The sequence below is a fragment of the Staurois parvus genome, unplaced genomic scaffold (genome assembly GCF_062004578.1).
Source record: "Staurois parvus isolate SC_StPar_1 unplaced genomic scaffold, SC_StPar_1.0 ptg000053l, whole genome shotgun sequence".
Lineage (NCBI taxonomy): Eukaryota > Metazoa > Chordata > Amphibia > Anura > Ranidae > Staurois > Staurois parvus.
In genome coordinates this window covers 2,890,122-2,908,969 of record NW_028317849.1, presented here as the reverse complement: position 1 = coordinate 2,908,969, position 18,848 = coordinate 2,890,122, and the positions used below count along the sequence as shown (strand labels likewise).

Genomic DNA, 18,848 nt, shown 5'->3' with positions numbered 1-18,848 from the left:
TGGCGCTATATAAAATCTTGTATAATAATAATAGATATGGGCTGAAAGTGCACACTCAGGTTTAGTTTGAGGGTATGTACATCCAAATTGGAGGAAGGGTTTAGGAAATACAGCTCGAGTAGCCATCCCCCCTTTTTCAAAGGGACCAAAAGTAAATTGGAAAATTGACACAAAAGCCGTTTCATAGCCAGGTGTGGGCTACTCCTTTGTTATTTCTTCAATTAAGCAGGTAAAAGGTCGGGAGTTGATCCTAAGTGTGGAATTTGCATTTGGAATCTATTGCTGTGAACCTACATCATGTGTTCCAAAAAGGTGTTGTCCATGCAAGTGAAGGCTTTAAATCCGAAACAAATGCATCAGAGAGATAGCAGCAACATTAAGAAAGGCCAAATCAACAGTTTGGTACATTCTGAAGAAAGAAGAATGCACTGGTAAGCTCAGCAACATAAAAAGGCATGGACGTTCGCGGAAGACAACAGTTATGGATGATTGCAGGATCCTCCCTATGGTAAAACTGCCAGACAAGTGACGGACACTCTCCAGGAGGTGGGCGTAGCATTGTCAGTCTACAATCAAGGGAAGACTTCACGAGCGCAACTAAAGAGGATTCACCACAAGTTGCAAACCATTCATAAGCCTGAAGAAAAGAAAAGCCAGATTAGACTTTTCCAAAAAACATCTAAAAAAAAGCCAGACTAGTTCTGGAAAAGCATTCTTTGGACGGATGGAACGAAGATTAATCTGTTCCAGAATGACGGGGGGAAAAAAAAAGTGTGGAAAAATCTTGGAACAGCTCATGATCCAAAGCACACAACATAATCTGTAAAACATGGTGGAGGCAATGTTATGACATGGGCATGCATGGCTTCCAGTGGCACTGGGTCATTGGTGTTTATGGATGATGTGACAGAAGACGGAAGCAGCCGGATGAATTTTGCAGTGTTTAGAGATATACGGTCAGCCCAGATTCAGCCAAATGCAGCAAAGTTGATTGGACGGCACGTCACAGTATAGATGGTCAAAACATATTGCAAAAGCAACCCAGGAGCTTTTGAAGGAAAAGAAGTGGAATATTCTGCAATGGACGAGTCAATCACCTTATCTCAACCCTATTAGCGTGCATTTCATTTGCTGAAGGCAAAACTAAAAAAAAGGCAGAAAGACCCAAAAACAATGAACTGAAGACAGCTGTAGATAGAGCCTAGCAAAGCATCAGAAAGGAGGAAACCCAGTCTTTTGGTAATGTCCATGGGTTCCAGGAAGTCATTACCAGTAAAAGATTTTCAACAAAATATATAAAAATTAACATTTTATTTATGATTATATTCATTTATCCAATTACATTTGAGCCCTTGAAAATGGAGGGACTGTGTATAAAAATGGTTGCAGTTCCTAAAATTTGTACTTTATATTTATGTTCAACGCTTTGAAGTGCAGACTTTCAGCTTTAATTCAAAGTCATTTGGATTGTTTAATTTTAAATTTATTCTGGTGGCATACAGAGCCAAAAGTATGAAAATTTTGCTTGTGTCCAAATATATATGAACCCAACTGTATGTGGCCAAATCACAGCTAAGCACAAAAAAAAAAAAAAATAAAAAAAATACTGATCACTTCCCCAAAGTAGTACAATGTTACTATGGTAACATTGTACTACTTTGGTCATAGTAAAATATGAAAAAAATTTTTATATATATATATATATATATATATATATATATATATATATATATATAAAACATTTTTTCATACTGTCACCAGTCAGTGTCCCTGTTCACCGCCATGCCAGTTATATGACGCTGTACTGCACTGGTGACAGTATGTTAAAAAAAACAAAATAGTGAAAATAATTTTTCATTTTTTAATTTTCCAAAAAAATTACAAAAAAAAAAAATACAACTTCAAAAAACTCGCCATGCCTCTTATGAAGTACGTCGGACTGTCTACTCTGCAAAAAAGGGGTCATTTGGGGATATCTGTACTATTCTGACATTCTTGGACCTCAAGAAATTAGATTGTCTGTCAGTACTTCAGGATTGATCAATTTTCAGATCTATACCATAGTTTGTGAACTCTATAACTTTCCTACAAACTAAATAATACATCCTAATTTGGGTTATTTTCACCAAAGACATGTAGTAGAATACATCTTGGCCTAAATTTATGAAGAACATTTATTTATTTGTAAACTTTTATAACAGAAACAAAGAAAAACGTGTTTTTTTTCAAAATTTTTGGTCTTTTTTGTTAATTTAGCAAAAAATAAAAACCCCAGCGGTGATTAAATACCACCAAAAGAAATCTAGTTGTGTGAAGAAAATGAAATTTTAGTTTGGGTACAATGTTGTATGACCACGCAATTGTCATTCAATGTGTGAGCGCTGAAACGTGAAAAATGGCCTGGGCAGGAAGGTGTAAAATTGCCTGGTATTGAAATGGTTAACTAACCCCCGTAAATCTGGGATAAGAGACTGCGGTGCCTTAAAGACAGTCTCATCAGAGAAAGACCGCTGGGACTCTGAAATTGAAGAGATGGCAAGAGTCAGCACCTACCAAAAAGTAGTCTAATGGGCGACCAGGTCATGGGTGGCTAAGGTTGATTGATGCATGTGGGGAGCAAAGGCTGGTCTATGTAGTCCAATCCAATATAAGAGCTACGGTAGCTCATATTGCTGAAAAAGTTAATGCTAGATCCGTCAGAAAGGTATAACACAGAGCATCACAGTTTGTTGCACATACAGCTGCATAGCCACAGACCGGTTAAGGAGCTCAGGCTAAACTCAAAAGTGCCTGCAATGGGCATGTATCAGAACTAGACCACAGAGCAATGGAAACCAGTGGCCTGGTCTGATGAACCAAGTTTTCTTTTACATCATGTGGATAGCTGGGTGTGTGCGCATCACTTACCTGGAGAAGAGATGGCACCAGGATGCACTGGAAAGAAGGAAATCCAGCAGAGGATTACACAATCTGCTACAGATTGGTCTTGTGGAGTCCATGTCTCAACAGATCAGGAAAATGTTATATTCTATGCAGTGAGTAAAATAAGTATTCAAACACGTCACCGTTTTTCTAGATAAATATATTTCTAAAAGGTTCTATTGACATGCAAAATTGTCTGTTTTCTTTGCATGGGTTGTTACCGACATGTGGTGACAAATACATTCAGAAATTAAAATTGTGTAATAAAATGGAATGACATTTGGGGAAAAAAAAAAAAAAAAAAAAAAAAAAAAAAAAAGTATTGAACACGCCAAGTGAAATTGATTCCACTCCTGTCAGAAATCTTGCAAGGTGCACCTGGCCGGTTTATGGTAAAAAGATGTTCTTTCCACTTCTGGATTATGGCCTCAATAGTGCTCACTGGAAAATTCAGGCATTTAGAAATTTTTTGTAACCCCAGGAAATACTCTGTGGAATATATCTGTATGTCATCAGTATGTTTTGCAAAAGGTCTTGAGAGAGCTCTGCTTTTCCCCATCATGAGATATTTCTTGTGTGACACCTTGGTAATGAGACCCCTTTTTACAGGCTACCAGTTGAGACTGAACCAGCTGATATTAATTTGCAATGACAAGGGGCAGGATTGCTTTCTAATTACTAATAGATTTCAGCTGGTGTCTTTGCTTTCCATGGCTTTTTGTACCTCCCTTTGTTGTGTTCAATACTTTTTCCGAGTCATTCCATTTTATTATACATAAACTTAATTTCTGAACTTGTTTTGGTTTCTTCGTATGTATAGATTGCATGGGTGGTTACTGACGTGGTAAAAATATGTCAATAGCACCTTTAGAAATATATTTACCTAGAAAAAAAAATGGTGATATGTTCAATAGTTGTTTTAATGCAAGTACACCCACTTCACTTTGTTATGTTGCAGCCCAATTCTACACAAATGTAGAAATTCTTTTTTTTCCCCCTCATCAATATACACTCAATACCCCATAAGGACAAACCTAAAAACAGAATTTTAGAAATGTCTGAATGTATGAAAAATTAAAAACTGAAATCACATTGGCACAAGTATTCAGACCCTTTGCAACAATACTGGAAATTTAGCATAGGTACCTCCCGTTTCCCGATTGTTGCTGAGAGGTTTCTACACTTGATTGGAGTCCATCTGTGATAAATTAAAATTGATTGGAATGATTTGTAAAAAGGCACACACCTCTCTATAAAAGGCCTCACTGCTGACAATGCATACTGCATCACGGCAAAAAAAGACATGAGGTCAAAAAGGAACTGCCTGCAGAGCTCAGACAGGATTATTGCAAGGCACAGATCTAGGGAGGGCTACAAAAAAAAAAAAAAAACCCACAACACATTTTCTGCTGCACTGAAGGTACCCAAGAACACAGTGGCCTCCATAATTCTCAAATGGAATATGTTTGGCACGACCAGGACTCCTTCAAGAGCTGGTTGCCCAGCCAAACTGAGCAATCGGGAGATGGGCTTTAGTAAGAGGTGACCAAGAACCCAAATGGTCACTTTGACAGAGCGCCAGAGATCTTGTGTGGAGATGGGAGAAAGTTCCAGAAGGACATCCATCACTATAGTCCTCCACCAATCTGGGTTTTAAGGAAGAGTGGCTAGATCGCCTCTTTTCAGAGCAAAACACATGAAAGCCTGCTCAGAATTCGCAAAAAAAAAAAAAGAAAAAAAAAAAAAGTACCTGAACTCTTAGACTGTGAGAAATAAGATTCTCTGGTCTGATGAAACCATAATTGAACCGTGTGGTTTCAATTCTAAAATATTATGTCTGGAGGAAACCAGGTACTGCTCATCACCTACCTAATACCATCCAAACAGTGAAGCATGATGGTGGCAGCATCATGCTGTGGGGGTGTTTTTCAGCAGTAAGGACTGGGAGACTGGTCAGGGTTGAGGGAAAGCTGACTGGAGCATTGTACAGAGATATCCTCAATGGAACCTGTTCCACAGTGCCCAGGACCTTATCAACATGACAACTACATTAGGAACACAGCCAAGAACACAGCAGTGGCTCAGGGACAACTCAGTGAATGTTCTAGAACAGCCCAGCCCCAGATCCCCAACTGGAACTCTTTTGAACATCTCTGGAGAGACCTGAAAACGACTGTCCACCGACAGTCTCCATCGAAACTGACTGAGCATGGCAAAAAAAAAAAAAAAGTCCTGCTACAATATGCCCGATAACACCTTGACATGCCTCACCAAGCTTTTTCCTGGCATTGAGGCAGTAAGAGGATTCTTTTTTGGCAACTTGACCATGCAGCTCATGTTTGTTCAAGTATCATAATATTGTCCTTTAAAAACAACCCCATTCTTTTTCCAGAGCAGCCTGTATTACCCTTGAGTTTACCTGTGGCTTTTTCTTTGTATCCCGAACAACTCTTCTGGCAGTTGTGGCTGCAGATCGTGTCTACCTGACCTTGGCATTAAGAGATCCCCAAATTTTCCACCTCTTAAGTGATTGAACAGCACTGACTGGCATATTCAAAGGCTTTGGATATCTATTTATATCCTCTTCCCATCTTCATAAAGTTCCATTATCTTGTTACGCAGGTCTTTTGACAAATCTTTTCTGTTCCAAGGAGGCACAGTATCTAGCCTGCAGCTAACAAACTCAAGAGTATTTTAATTATTTATTTTTTTAACATCAGTCCCTGTCCTTACCCTCAATGAGCTTACAATCTAAGGTCCCTAATGCACATTTCATACATACACTACATACTACGGCCAAAGACTAGGTGTGGAGTGTGGAAGGAAACTTGAGTACCAGAATGAAACCCACAAAAAGGCAAATCGTGCAAACTCCAGGTAGGTAGTGCCATAGCTGGCATTTAAACCAATGACTCAAGTACTGCCAGGAAAAAAACAAAAAAAAAAAAACACAACACACACACAGCCAAGGCCGAGAATTGCATTTTGATGGTACTCAAAACCAGATGCTGAGTGAGACCCGAATGGAGAAAGCACAGGATATATTCCACAGAGTATTTCCTGGGGTGAAATTTCCTTCCACCGAGCAAAAGAGACTCCAGATGTGTGATGGAAGACTTTGTGAAGAGTCAATTTCTTAGGCTTCAGATAGATAGGGATGGCCGAGTCACACAGGCCCCCCATCTCTTTGTCCCAAGGTCCAGTGCCCCATCCTGCTTTTTGGTTGCTTGGCTGTTGAAGCCATAGTCCTGAGGATGTGGGAAACTGTGTATGCAAGAAGTCTGAACATGCAAGTGTTCCTCCTGGAAGAATTTGGTACAGTGAGAACCACCGGAAATACCACCTTCTCAACTCTGCATAGCAGACGAAGGAGATCTGGGAGATATGAATAGGTGTAGATCAGGTAACACTAATCTCATATCACCAAAGCGTGCACTGAAATCTCCCAGTGTATCCCTGGTCCCAGCAACAAACCTGTCCAGCTTGTTGAATCTGGATACTGAAGATTCTTGTTTGACCACACGTTTAGAAAAGAGCTTGAAATCTCGCCAGGGAAAAAAAAAAAAAAAAAAAAAAAGTGCTGGACAAAGGTTGTATGGCCAAAAAGACAGATTTTTTTTTTTTTGGCCAATGGTTTGACAATTCACACAAGTAAGCTCATTATCTAGCCATACAAGTAAGTTTATCATACACAAAATGTAGCTTGAACCGAATATATGTTGTCCTTACATATAACCAACTTTTCCAAGTTACATCTTCGCTTTTGAACTTCTATTTGCTTCCACATCTTTAATCTTACTCACTCCATCTCATATGTTGGAACAATTTACAATCATCGTGATTACTAGTTGATATATTAGGTTTTGAGCCCTTGGCAATTTGATAGCTGTACACCTACCTGTTGTCAGAAATTAAATATAATGTGTAAATATTGCGGAGCCTTCTTCTCCTTTTCCCTGGCCTAAAAAATAAACTAATGCGGCCATCACATCTAAGAATTGAGAAGCTTTACAATATGGATATGCGCCCACAATATATTCTTAGGGAAAATGCATTAAGATTTATGTGCATTTGCGCATATTTGTACGCAGGCGGCGTAAATTACTGACCATATGTTCCCATCAAAAAAAAAAATATATATATATATATTATATATCTAATTTTAAATTTTTTTTTTTTTACAACTGCTGCATCCCAATTGACATCAATGGGACAGCCTGCATGGGGATGCACGGAACACCCGTGGATCCCTCTGCAGCTAAAACATGGCCTCACTGTAATATGCCCTGCGTGCATGAAGCCTTTGACCTTGTTTAGAATTTGGGGCAATTGGGGGCAGCGAAATATGCAGTTGAGCTGTGTTTTTTGCCGCCTGTCAAAACACCCCCCCCCCCCTCAAGTTGCAATAGGCAGTGGACAGGGTGGTGATGCCGTCATGCTTCAGAAGCAAGGGAGATTTAGACACGTCTACCCCGGATAAAGCCAGCTAGTAGCTGCAGGGAGGGGCACCCAGACACAGGAGAGTTGGGTGGCACTCTGTTTTGGGTCATGGATCAACAAATTTCAAATCCCCACCGCTTCCTCTCCTACTACAGAGTCTCAGCGTGGAATGCCTGCAGGAAGCTTTCCTGCACCACCCCTATGTGAACTTGGGCTATGACATGCCTGTGTTCACACAGGAGCAGTGTAGAAAATGTGTGATTTGGACAGTAAGCGTATTCCTGTTCAAATTGCATGCTAATCTTTGCGGCGCAATTTGCGTCCATAAACGCAAAGTATTGGCCAGTACTTGACTGAAAGTATGGTACTTGTACTCACCAATAAAAATTATTGTCTCGGTGTATGCCTAACAAAAAAAAAAAAAAAAACCACACCACGCACAAACCACGTTAAAATGAACCTGCAAGAACAAAATGTGGGAGCAGTCACTGCCAACCAGCCTGTGCAGGTTCACTTCCCCTCTCAAGAAGAGAGTTCGGTTATATTGGGTTTTTGTGTATATTGATGTGATTTAGTCCCAATTCCCTGTCTGCACTTGCATTAAGACAATTCTAACAATTTGTCTCTTGATAGGGCCCATAATTATGTACTGCAATAATGGGCATTTTAACATTTCATGGAATTTAAACTATGTGCAAATGCCCTAATACCTAGCAATGTACCTGGCACTGACCACATTACACATGGCTTTCAATGTGAATGGGCTGCTGTAAAGAAACACATTAAACCTGTTCAATATCAGTGGTTTTGTTAGTGACTGTTACCAGTTAGTATTGTTCATAGTTCTCTGTGGACTACAAAATATCTCCCCACGTTATGGAAATGAGGTGGGTGGGGGTATGTTTTGTAGCCCTAACCTTTTTTGCTTTAGTTTGGCAACACTGCTCCTCCATAGATAGTGAGACCTATCACCATAGGACAGAATTGTATTATCAAAGACAATGACCACACAAATTACTCACCTGTTGAGAAGGAACTTCCTGTAGGGGTGGCCTTCATTGAATTTCCTATACTGCGCCTGGCTATAGATGGCTTGGTGTCTGCTCCAGCACGTGTCATGTCCGATTTTCCTGTGGCAACCTTGCCAGATTTATCCCCAACACCTTTAGTTTTGCCAGGCAACTTACTAGGGTTACTTCGAACATTGGAAGGAGATGACTGGTTTTGAGTTTTTTTATCTCCATGATCTATTGGCATAGCTTCAGGGTCAACCATGCAAGTGCCTGGTTGAGGAGGAAGGGGATGAGGATCCTTTATGGTAGGTGGAGCAGGATCTAAAAGTCTTGGAGTGTTATCACCCTCTGAATCTGAAGCACCATCAACAGCTATGGAAGGGCATTCTTCTGGTCCAGAATCTGATATTGTGGGCAAAGATTCACTTACTGAAGTAGGTGGGGTCTCTGGTCCATTTGGAATTTTTTTCCCAGAAAAGCCTGGGGGCTTGGGCAACTCCTGGGAAGGATCGCTGTCACTATCATGTGGGCTTATTACAGCATCAGACTTATGATGCTCAAACTCACATGGTGATACCAAACAGAGGTCCACATCATGAGGAGAGGCTGACCTTTCAGACTGGCCTTCAAGCTCACTAGAATGTGAAGGACGAACAGGCAGACTCAGACCTACTCTGTTTGGCATATGGGTGTCTGGTGATACATCTCTAGGAGACTCACTAACAGGAGGAAGGGTCTGCTCAAAGGAAGAAATAGAAAGAGATTCATCCACTTCTGTAGAATGTGGTGACCCCACTTCTGCAGGCAGTGAAGGAGTAGTTATAGTTGGAGAGACATCAGGTAGATCTTCCCGGAAAGGGCTCAAGGAGAGGCAACTGGTCTGCCTTCCCTGTGAAGAATTTGAGTTCTCTTGGGACGATCTTGGAGGGGCTCTCCAGGAGGAGGATGAGTTAATATTTCTTCCATCTACTGATGGTAGCGACTGACCACAAATTTGCTGTGATACTGCTGGTGAATGATGCTCTGAGCTGACTGGGGATGCCATCTCCAAAGTCCTTTCTTCAGAGCTTCCACAAGGATCATCCAGCCAATCCTGGGCATGGTGTACACTTCTGCCTCTCTCTTGGACCTCCAAGTTTGTGGGAGTCAGGTCAAAATTCACACTAACATCGCTTTTGGGCGTTTTAGCCAATGGAGATGCAGGAGCTAAGCCTTTGGGGGTACTTGTTTCCAGGTACCGAAATCCATTTGGACTCTCAGGCTCAGCTGTGCACAGTCCATTTTCTGCATGTACACCATGCCCATTAATAGGTCCACCAGTGCTAATAGGTGCACATGCAGCAGCCTTGATACCTTTACCTGCTGCTTGATGGTTTGTCATTTGTTCACCAGTAGTACTGCTGCATGCAGAATCAGTAGCCTTTTCAGCTGACTGGCTGCCAACCTCCTTCACTGGCTCCTTACTTGGGGGCTTACCCTTGACCAACATTCGGTTACCTATCAAATCCTTTTTTATGCTGCCCATTTCTTTCTTTAAAGAACCTACTTTGGGAATTGGTCTCCTCGAATCTGCAGGTGTTGTGGTAGCTTTCTTCATGTCTTTTACAGCAACTTTTGTGCCCTTAACTTCTTCACCCTTGTTGTCTTTGGCAACCCTCCTTGGAGTTTCTGCTCTGGCTTCTCCAACTACAGGTCGCAGCTCCTTTTTAACGTCTCTTTTTTTTTCTGCATAATCAGCATCCTTTTTGCCAAACTGCTTCTTTTCATCTTTTGGCTGTTCTTTTTTCATTATAGGCTTTTCTTTTGTGGTCTTCAGTCTTGAATCTGGTCTTTGTTTCTCAGATGCATTTTCATTTTTAGCTTTGACTTCCTTCATTTTTTCTCCTTCTGTTCCAGCCTCTACAGCAACCTTGTTTTTGTCTTTCCCTTCTGGCCTCAGTTCATTTCTAGAAGTCTTCAGTGGCTTATCTTTTACTGGTCTAAATTTCAGTTCAGCACTTAGTCTTCCTGATCCAGATGCAAGACTCTCTTTGCTTCCAGTCCGAGAAGATTTGGCAACACCCTTACTTTTAAAATTGCTTCCCTTAATCTCCAAGTCTTTTCGTGTTATGACAGGATCTTTTAGAAAATCAAGATGTTTCAACTTCTCCAGACCTTCAAGAATTTGGTTTTGAGGTGTGCAACCAGGAAATAACACTCTTACAATTCGTTCAGAGGGTGCAGAAGGATGCCACACAAGCAGAGCGCAGACTGAGGTTTGAGAAGTCAGCGGCATCTCTGACCCTTTATGTTTCAATATTCCAGGCCACTGTTTTGTGAAAGTTTCCAGGTCTTTACTACCTTTCACAGGGTTCAAGATATACATTTCTAATCTACCAACACCCATCTTTTGAAAAAGAATAGTTGGTTCAACAGTTGCATTATTGCTTCGGTACAAAGGTTCTGGTGGAATACCAAGCTTCTCCAAACATCGCAGCGTAAGCATAACCTCTTCCCTAACTGTTACTGTACTGAGCTCTTCTTCATAAATAGTTTTCTCTGGAGAGTTCAGAAAGACAACACCTAGCTCTGGAGAGATCAAATTTCTTAGCCAATCATCACTTGGCTGTGCTCCTTGAGAACTCTCCTCTTCTCCTTCTGCTATCTTCCTCTGCAGTAAGCTATTGATGCCTGGTAGATTGTCGATCCCCAAATGGGTGAGAAGAATAGAGTCCACTCTATCTAAATGGCGTATTAATTTCCAAAATGGAGACCTAGTATCAGAGCCTCCATTCACCAACATGTTAAATCCATTGACAGCAAAAAAAGCAGAGTCCCCCCTACCACCAGGGAATACATAGCAGCATGGTTTGAATAACTTCAAAAAGCCCACAGTTGTGGGAGATTCCAGCAATTCAAAGGGAGAAGAGGGCTCAAGGGATTCAGACAGGTACTCTGCTAATTCTTGTAGACCCTCTGTCTCAGGAAACATTTTGTCCTTGTTAAACCGCAATTCAATAAAATCTTGGAGGCTACATTTGTCCAACTGTGATAGGTCCCAGTTTTCAGGACAGGAAACAGTCAAGCTGACATGAGACGTGGGATCAGATGAGCTCAGAGTTTCTCCAATCTAAAAGAAATTGAAAACATAATGTTTTATCATCCCGAAACATGTTGTTTATACTATTCCTATACTAATCATTTTAAACAGCCTACCTCTTTATCTGTAAATATCTGAATAAAGTCTTCTATAGAGAAAGCTCCTCCACCTTGTAGAAGCATTTCACCAGTTTCTTCAAAGAAAGGACCAGTAAATATCAACAGTTTGTGCTGAGAGGAATGGCAAATCAACTTCCGGATCTGAAACACAAAACCTTTGTGGTTAATAGGGGTGTCTTGAATAGCCTCAAACTTGTAAGCAGCCACTGGATTTTTTGGGTTTCCTTCCCCAATGTACACTGCATATGCCCAATAAAATTAAAATTAGATTTTAAGCCATTAAGGCCAGAGTGATTAGTTGAAATTTACTTTGCTTAATTATACTCTCCTTGTGCCAAACTATTACAGAGAATGAATACATATTTACTCAATTACACCTATATAAGCCAAGTCAAAAAAAAACTTCAGCTTACCTCACCGCACACCGAAGACTTAGAAGGGTTGATCAGAACTAAGGTCTCCAAGTTGTTTCCTGCATGATGGAGGCTTCTTTGTCCTATAAACAAAAAAAACAGGCAAGACAATTATATCCATCTCCTATTAAAAGCTTTCCTAGAACATCTTTATTTAAAACTGAAGCTGCAGCTAGCAAAAGGAGGTTAGACAAAAATATCCCAAAAAAAAGAGGAAATACTTACCAGTCAGTAAGAAGACCAAATTTCAATCTGTTTGGAAATGTTGAATAGCTTGTCCCCTGCTGCTGACCACAATGTCCCTACTGTGTCCTGTAGCAACATAGGGGTCAGCAGGTAAAACCACAGCATGCATTGTGTTACATCAGGCACATGCTTAAGTGTCAGACAACAAAGCAGAGAGGCTGGTTAGTGTGAGGAAAGAGGACATGTTTAAGTACTCCCAAGGATGCACAAAGTCAGCAGCTAAAAAGGAACATGTCGTGACAAAAATATGTAGGCCGCTATTGGCGACTTGTCTACAGCTGTCCTGCTTTTATGTTGGCACATTGGCTTTAGTAATTTTATAAACACCAATTCCAAAATAGCTGGGATGCTGTATAAAATCTACATAAAAACAAAGTTCATAAACCCATATTCTATTCACAATAGAAAAAACATATCAAACGTTTAAACTGAGAAAATGTACTAGGGCTGAACCAACTATTCAACAATTATAAATCGACTGTGAAAATAGTTAACTACTTTTTTTTTGTTTTATAATCGATTAGTTGGTCAGAGGATTAGTTGTCCTGTATACAGTCTGCATTGTCTACATATCAGAAAATACAGTGCAGCACACATGCAGCTCAGTACACCGTTCATACATGTCAGTATATAAAGTGCAGTACACAAAGCTCAGTGCACTGTTCATACATGTCAGTGTGCACAGGAACTTGTAAATGTGTAATGAGCAATGCCTCATGAGACATGTAGTCCTGGGCAGGAGCAGTAAGCGATTCTATTAGGCAGAAGTTTTTTAACCTTGCTATAGGGGGACTCTGAAGACAGGAGGAGCCAGTAGCAATGGTGGGGAACCCCAGAAGAGGAGAATCAAGGTTGTTCTGTGCAAAACCATTACACAGAACATGTTTGTTGTAAACGTGTGTATTTTTCTTCTACCAATCACTGTAAGGGCCCTGTGCAGGAAAAGGTCAGCAATTGAACCCAGATAAGTTGGAGGCTGAAAGACTGGAGGTGATATAAGGCATTACAATTAAATTTAGAGTGGAACTATAGGCAAAACGTTTTTTCTTCATTTTGGATATAGTAAGTGAGGGTAAAAACCCTTACTTTTCTGGGGACAACCCAAAATGTGGGATTTTTTTTTATTTAAACTTTCAATTATCATGGTAAGCAGGACAAAATTGAGAAGGTGAATTTCCTTGATGGGGGCACAGACAGCAATAAAAACCTGACAAACATTTCAATCCCTCTCCATTCTACCCAAAACTAACAAAAAAGTTTTGCCTTTACACTTTAAAATAAAAGTTCACCAGTATTGTGTAATAAATGATTAGAGAAAAAAAAAAATAAAAAAAAAAAAGTCTCAGCCTTTAGTACTGTTATTACAAAAGGTACTATCCTCACCCCTCTACCCTTTACACAGCTTCATGTCGGACTCCCAGTTAAAATACTCTGTAGAGCCTACATCTGGGTATGTTCATTACCATATATATAGGAGATATTTACAAAAATGTGAGGGGTGTATTAATTTCTGTGAGGTACTGTATATATTTTATTATATCTTTTCATGTGAAAAACACTGAAGAAATGACACTTTGCTACAATGTAAAGTAGTGAGTGTACAGCTTGTATAACAGTGTAAATTTGCTGTCCCCTCAAAATAACTCAACACACAGCCATTAATGTCTAAACTGCTGGAAACAAAAGTGAGTACACCCCTAAGTGAAAAAGTCCAAATTAGGCCCAGTTAGCCATTTTCCCTCCCCAGAATCATGTGACTCCTTAGAGTTACAAGGTCTGAGGTGTGAATGGGGAGCAGGTGTTAAATTTGGTGTTATCACTCTCACTCATACTGGTCACTGGAAGTTCAACATGGCACAGAACTCCGAGGATCTGGGGGGGGAAAAAAAAAAAAAAAAAAAAAAAAAAAAGGGAATTGTTGCCTTGGTCAACCAAAGCAGTTGAGTACACGTGCTCAGCATCATATCCAGAGGTTGTCTTTGGGAGATAGATGTATGAGTGCTGCCAGCATTGCTGCAGAGTTTGAAGGGGTGGGGGGGGGGGGGGGTTCAGCCTGTCAGTGCTCAGACCATACGCCGCATCAAATTGGTCTGCATGGCTGTCGTCCCAGAAGGAAGCCTCTTCTAAAAGATGATGCACAAGAAAGCCCACCTTGCTGAAGACAAGCAGACTAAGGACATGGATTACTGGAACCATGTGCTGTGGTCTGATGAGACCAAGATAAACGTATTTGGTTCAGATGGTGTCAAGCTTGTGTGGTGGCAACAAGGTGAGGAGTACAAAGACAAGTGTGTCTTGCCTACAGTCAAGCATGGTGGTGGGAGTGTCATGGTCTGGGTGCTGCCGGCACTAGGGAGCTACAGTTCATTGAGGGAACCATGAATGCCAACATGTACTGTGATATACTGAAGCATAGCATGATCCCCTCCTTTCGGAGACTGGGCCACAGGGGAATATTCAAACAAGATAATGACCCTAAACACACCTCCAAGGTGACCACTGCCTTGCTAAAGAAGAAGGCGATGGACTGGCCAAGCACGTCTCCAGACCTAAACCCTATTGAGCATCTTTGGAGCATCCTCAAAACAGAAGGTAAAAGGAGCACAAGGTCTCTAACATCCACCAGATCCGTGATGTCGTCATGGAGGAGTGGAAGAGGACTCCAGTGGCAAACTGTGAAGCTCTGGTGAACTCCATGCCCAAGAGGGTTAAGGCAGTGCTGGAAAATAATGGTGCCCACACAAAATATTGACACGTAAGAGGTGTACTCACTTTTGTTGCCAGCGGTTTAGACATTAATGGCTGTGTGTTGAGTTATTTTGAGGGGACAGCAAATTTACACTGTTATACAAGCTGTACACTCACTACTTTACATTGTAGCAAAGTGTCATTTCTTCAGTGTTGTCACATGAAAAGATATAAAATATTTACAAAAATGTAAAGGGTGTACTCACTTCTGTGAGATACTATGCAAGTATGTATATTTTTTTTTAGTTTCACAATATAATATTAACCACTTCTAAATGATTATCTGCTGTTGTTGTACTATAAAAGGGCGAATAGTTTTTTTTTTTTTAACCCAAAACACTTATCGATTTTCGGACAAGAATATTCATATGACAATTCTTTGTACATTTGATGAATGGATGATAATGAATGCCGTTCAAAAAAATCACTTGCTTTTAACATTCAGGTTTTAAAAATTAATGTAATTTCTGAACGAAAACCACATACACTGTTAAAAATAAATAATAATAATAATAATAGAGAAAAAGTTCTCTTCTTCGTATTCTCCAGTCACTGTGGGGAAAAAAAAAAAAAAAAAAAAAAGTCCATTTGACCATACCAATTATTAGAAAATTGAATGGACATTAAAACAAAAATTTTCAAAAAGGTAATTTGTGTACAAAGATGCAGGTAGCGTGTAAACAAGTTATCTGCCTATGATAAAGGAGTCTGTCATGCATAATATTACATTACAATCCTGACTGAAAATCTGCAAAACCGTGTTCTTTAGAAATAAAAAAATTTTGATCTCAGAGTCTGATAGTATGTTTCAGATTCAACCTCTAAAATGTCTGTCTGTTATTCTCAGAGTGGATTAGATATTTTGCTCCCTAACCATATAGCTGGTTATTTATATTACCACTGCATATAGATGGTAAAGAAAAAAAAAAAATTTTTGTTTTTTTTAAACTTTAGATGTTAATTAAATTATAAACCACACATTAGAGGTTTATCCAATTAATCAAAACAAATCAGCCAATTAATCAATTATAAAAATAATCTGTAGTTGCAGCCCTAAAATGTAACATTAAGAAAAAAAAAATATGTTTTCTATTGTGAAGAAAAAAAAGGGAGAGAGATTAGCAAATTGTTTTTATGAAGGCTTTACACAGCATCCCAACTTTTTTGGATTGGGGTTGTAGCAACAGACTCAAAAACAAAAATGAGAATTCTGACTTCTCGCAAACTTCTGTTTGCTGCAAACTTGTTTCACATTTGTAACCTGAAGTCTAAAGCAAGCCAGCTAGCTAGCATTTAGAGGCAGACAAGCAACGGCAGCAAACAGATCTCTCACTACAGATATACTTATGGAAGTTGTGGCCTCATGTGAGAAAGCCCACTTCATCTGGGGCCCAGATCTATTAGTGAACAGTATGCAGTACTGACAAACTGCGTCGATTCCCCTCATGTCATCACACTGCTGCAGTTTTGTGGAACCTAAGTGGGCCCTCTAACTGGACTGCCAACAGGAAGTATCCATATTACAAAAGGCAGCATAGACACTAAAAGAAAACCTCCAAACCTACAGAAAGCAGAAGGGTTGGGATCTAGCGTGTCATGTGACCACAAGTTCAGGAAGAAGATGGTTTGAGTATTTTATATTTGGGGGGAATCCCACAATATACAGTAGCCAGCTTGGGGAAGGGGATGATAACGTTCTGTATCATCCACCCCTCTCCGCCAATCCCTCCACTGGCTTCCCGTTGCCCAACAGATAAAAGTTCAAAACATTAACATATAAAGCCATTTATAACTCTTCCCCAATTTACATCACCAATCTCGTCTCCAAATATCACCCAAACCGTACTCTCCAGCTTCCTTGTCTCCAGGACTTCTCCAGAGCTTCACCCAACCTCTGGAATTCTCTATCCCAATTTATCAGACTATCTCCTACTCTGCTCACTTTTAGGCGATCTCTGAAAACCTCTCTCTTCAGGGAAGCCTATCCTGCCATCAGCTAATAATGGAATCTTCTACTCTTCCTACCAGTCCACCCCCCACAGTTACTACCTTTTGTACCACTAGCCCCTACATCCTAGATTGTAAGCTCCAAGGAACAGGGCCCTCCTAACCCTCTTGTATTGAGCTGTATTGTCTCCCGTTATATTGTAAAGCGCTGAGCAAACTGTGAGCGCTATATAAATCCTGTATAATAATATTATAAACTTGAGTTGCAAGGAGGCACTGGCTAGAGATCTTTAAATAAGAATTCCTGTATCTAAAAAAGGGCAGAATTTTACCATATAAGCTGACTCCATCTATCACCCATAGGCAAAGAATTCGGTGGAAGACTTGTAATGTGACCTGCTCAATATCGGACATATTTCATGCCATTATGTACACTCTGCAGAAATTTAATATTTGAATTCTCTAGCCTGTATGAAAATACTATTTTTAAACTCCTACTTTTATATGGCCTTACTCCTCACTGGAGTCCTCGTAATCTCGATTATGTACTGCTGTACAGCATAGTCCATCTTGCATATAAAACAAACTGAAATTCTATTTACTTCCATATGCACTGGAGCAATGCCATCTCTCCAACAAGACCAACTCCTCCAAGAAAGTATTCAAAGCCATATACACATTTGGCATTTCTCATCAGCAACTGGTCAAGGAAGAAGCAGAGAGTGACATTCTTACAATCATCAGCTGTGGAGCAGCTGAAATAACTAAATACGTTTTGCCAGATACTAACTTCACCTGTCCTAAGACACACAACAGTGCCTTGTTTGACCTTGTATAAGTACACATCACAATGTAGCAGGTAGAAAAACCGGCAAACACTGAATTCCATGATCTAGCACAGCGGTTCTCAACCTGGGGGTCGAACGACCATTTCACAGGGGTCGCCTAAGAGGTCTTAGGCACCGAGACACCGCTCCTGTCTCAGGCGATCTGTGGGCGGGATGATATGCTGCCCCTGTAACCTGGCCACACCTCCGGGATCACTCAACAGCTCCGCCTCCTCGCCGCCGATCGGCCACCGGAACTGTAGCTCAGGAGAGGCACACAGGCGGCCAATCACCGGCGAGGAGGTGGAGCTTGGAGAGGAGGAGCCGAGCGGCAGTGCGCGGAGATCGAAGAAGATCGAGGGAGCTGAAGGAGCGAGTGAAGAGAGAGGCCAGAGAAGGAAGACAGCTGACAGGTAAGTGCAAATTTTGCTGCTGCAGCCAGGTATGCAGGCTGTAGATGGGAGAGGGAGCCCAGGCTGGAGCAGGAGTCAGCAAGGTAAGTATCATTGGTGTCAGTGGAAGGGATAGTGCCCCATCATTTGTGTCACTGACACCCACGATGGGGCACTATTCCTCCCCCCACTGACACCCACGATGGGGCACTATTCCTCCCCCCACTGACACCCACGATGGGGCACTATTCCTCCCCCCACTGACACCCACGATGGGGCACTATTCCTCCCCCCACTGACACCCACGATGGGGCACTATTCCTCCCCCCACTGACACCCACGATGGGGCACTATTCCTCCCCCCACTGACACCCACGATGGGGCACTATTCCTCCCCCCACTGACACCCACGATGGGGCACTATTCCTCCCCCCACTGACACCCACGATGGGGCACTATTCCTCCCACTGACACCCACGATGGGGCACTATTCCTCCCACTGACACCCACGATGGGGCACTATTCCTCCCACTGACACCCACGATGGGGCACTATTCCTCCCACTGACACCCACGATGGGGCACTATTCCTCCCACTGACACCAACGATGGGGCACTATTCCTCCCACTGACACCAACGATGGGGCACTATTCCTCCCACTGACACCAACGATGGGGCACTATTCCTCCCACTGACACCAAC

The 18,848-nt window shown here is 41.2% G+C and overlaps 1 protein-coding gene across 1 annotated transcript in view; it reads right to left on the bottom strand.

Annotated features, from left to right (window-relative positions):
• The window catches only part of MAP1S (microtubule associated protein 1S), a 41,101-nt gene that overhangs the window by 9,585 nt on the left and 12,668 nt on the right, over window positions 1-18,848 (bottom strand). The window contains exons 3-5 of the mRNA XM_089667258.1: window positions 11,987-12,069; window positions 11,571-11,714; window positions 8,385-11,484 (exon numbers count right to left, since the gene is read on the bottom strand). Coding sequence (XP_089523384.1) covers window positions 8,385-11,484; window positions 11,571-11,714; window positions 11,987-12,069 — 3,327 coding nt within the window. The remainder of the gene's footprint in view (window positions 1-8,384; window positions 11,485-11,570; window positions 11,715-11,986; window positions 12,070-18,848) is intronic.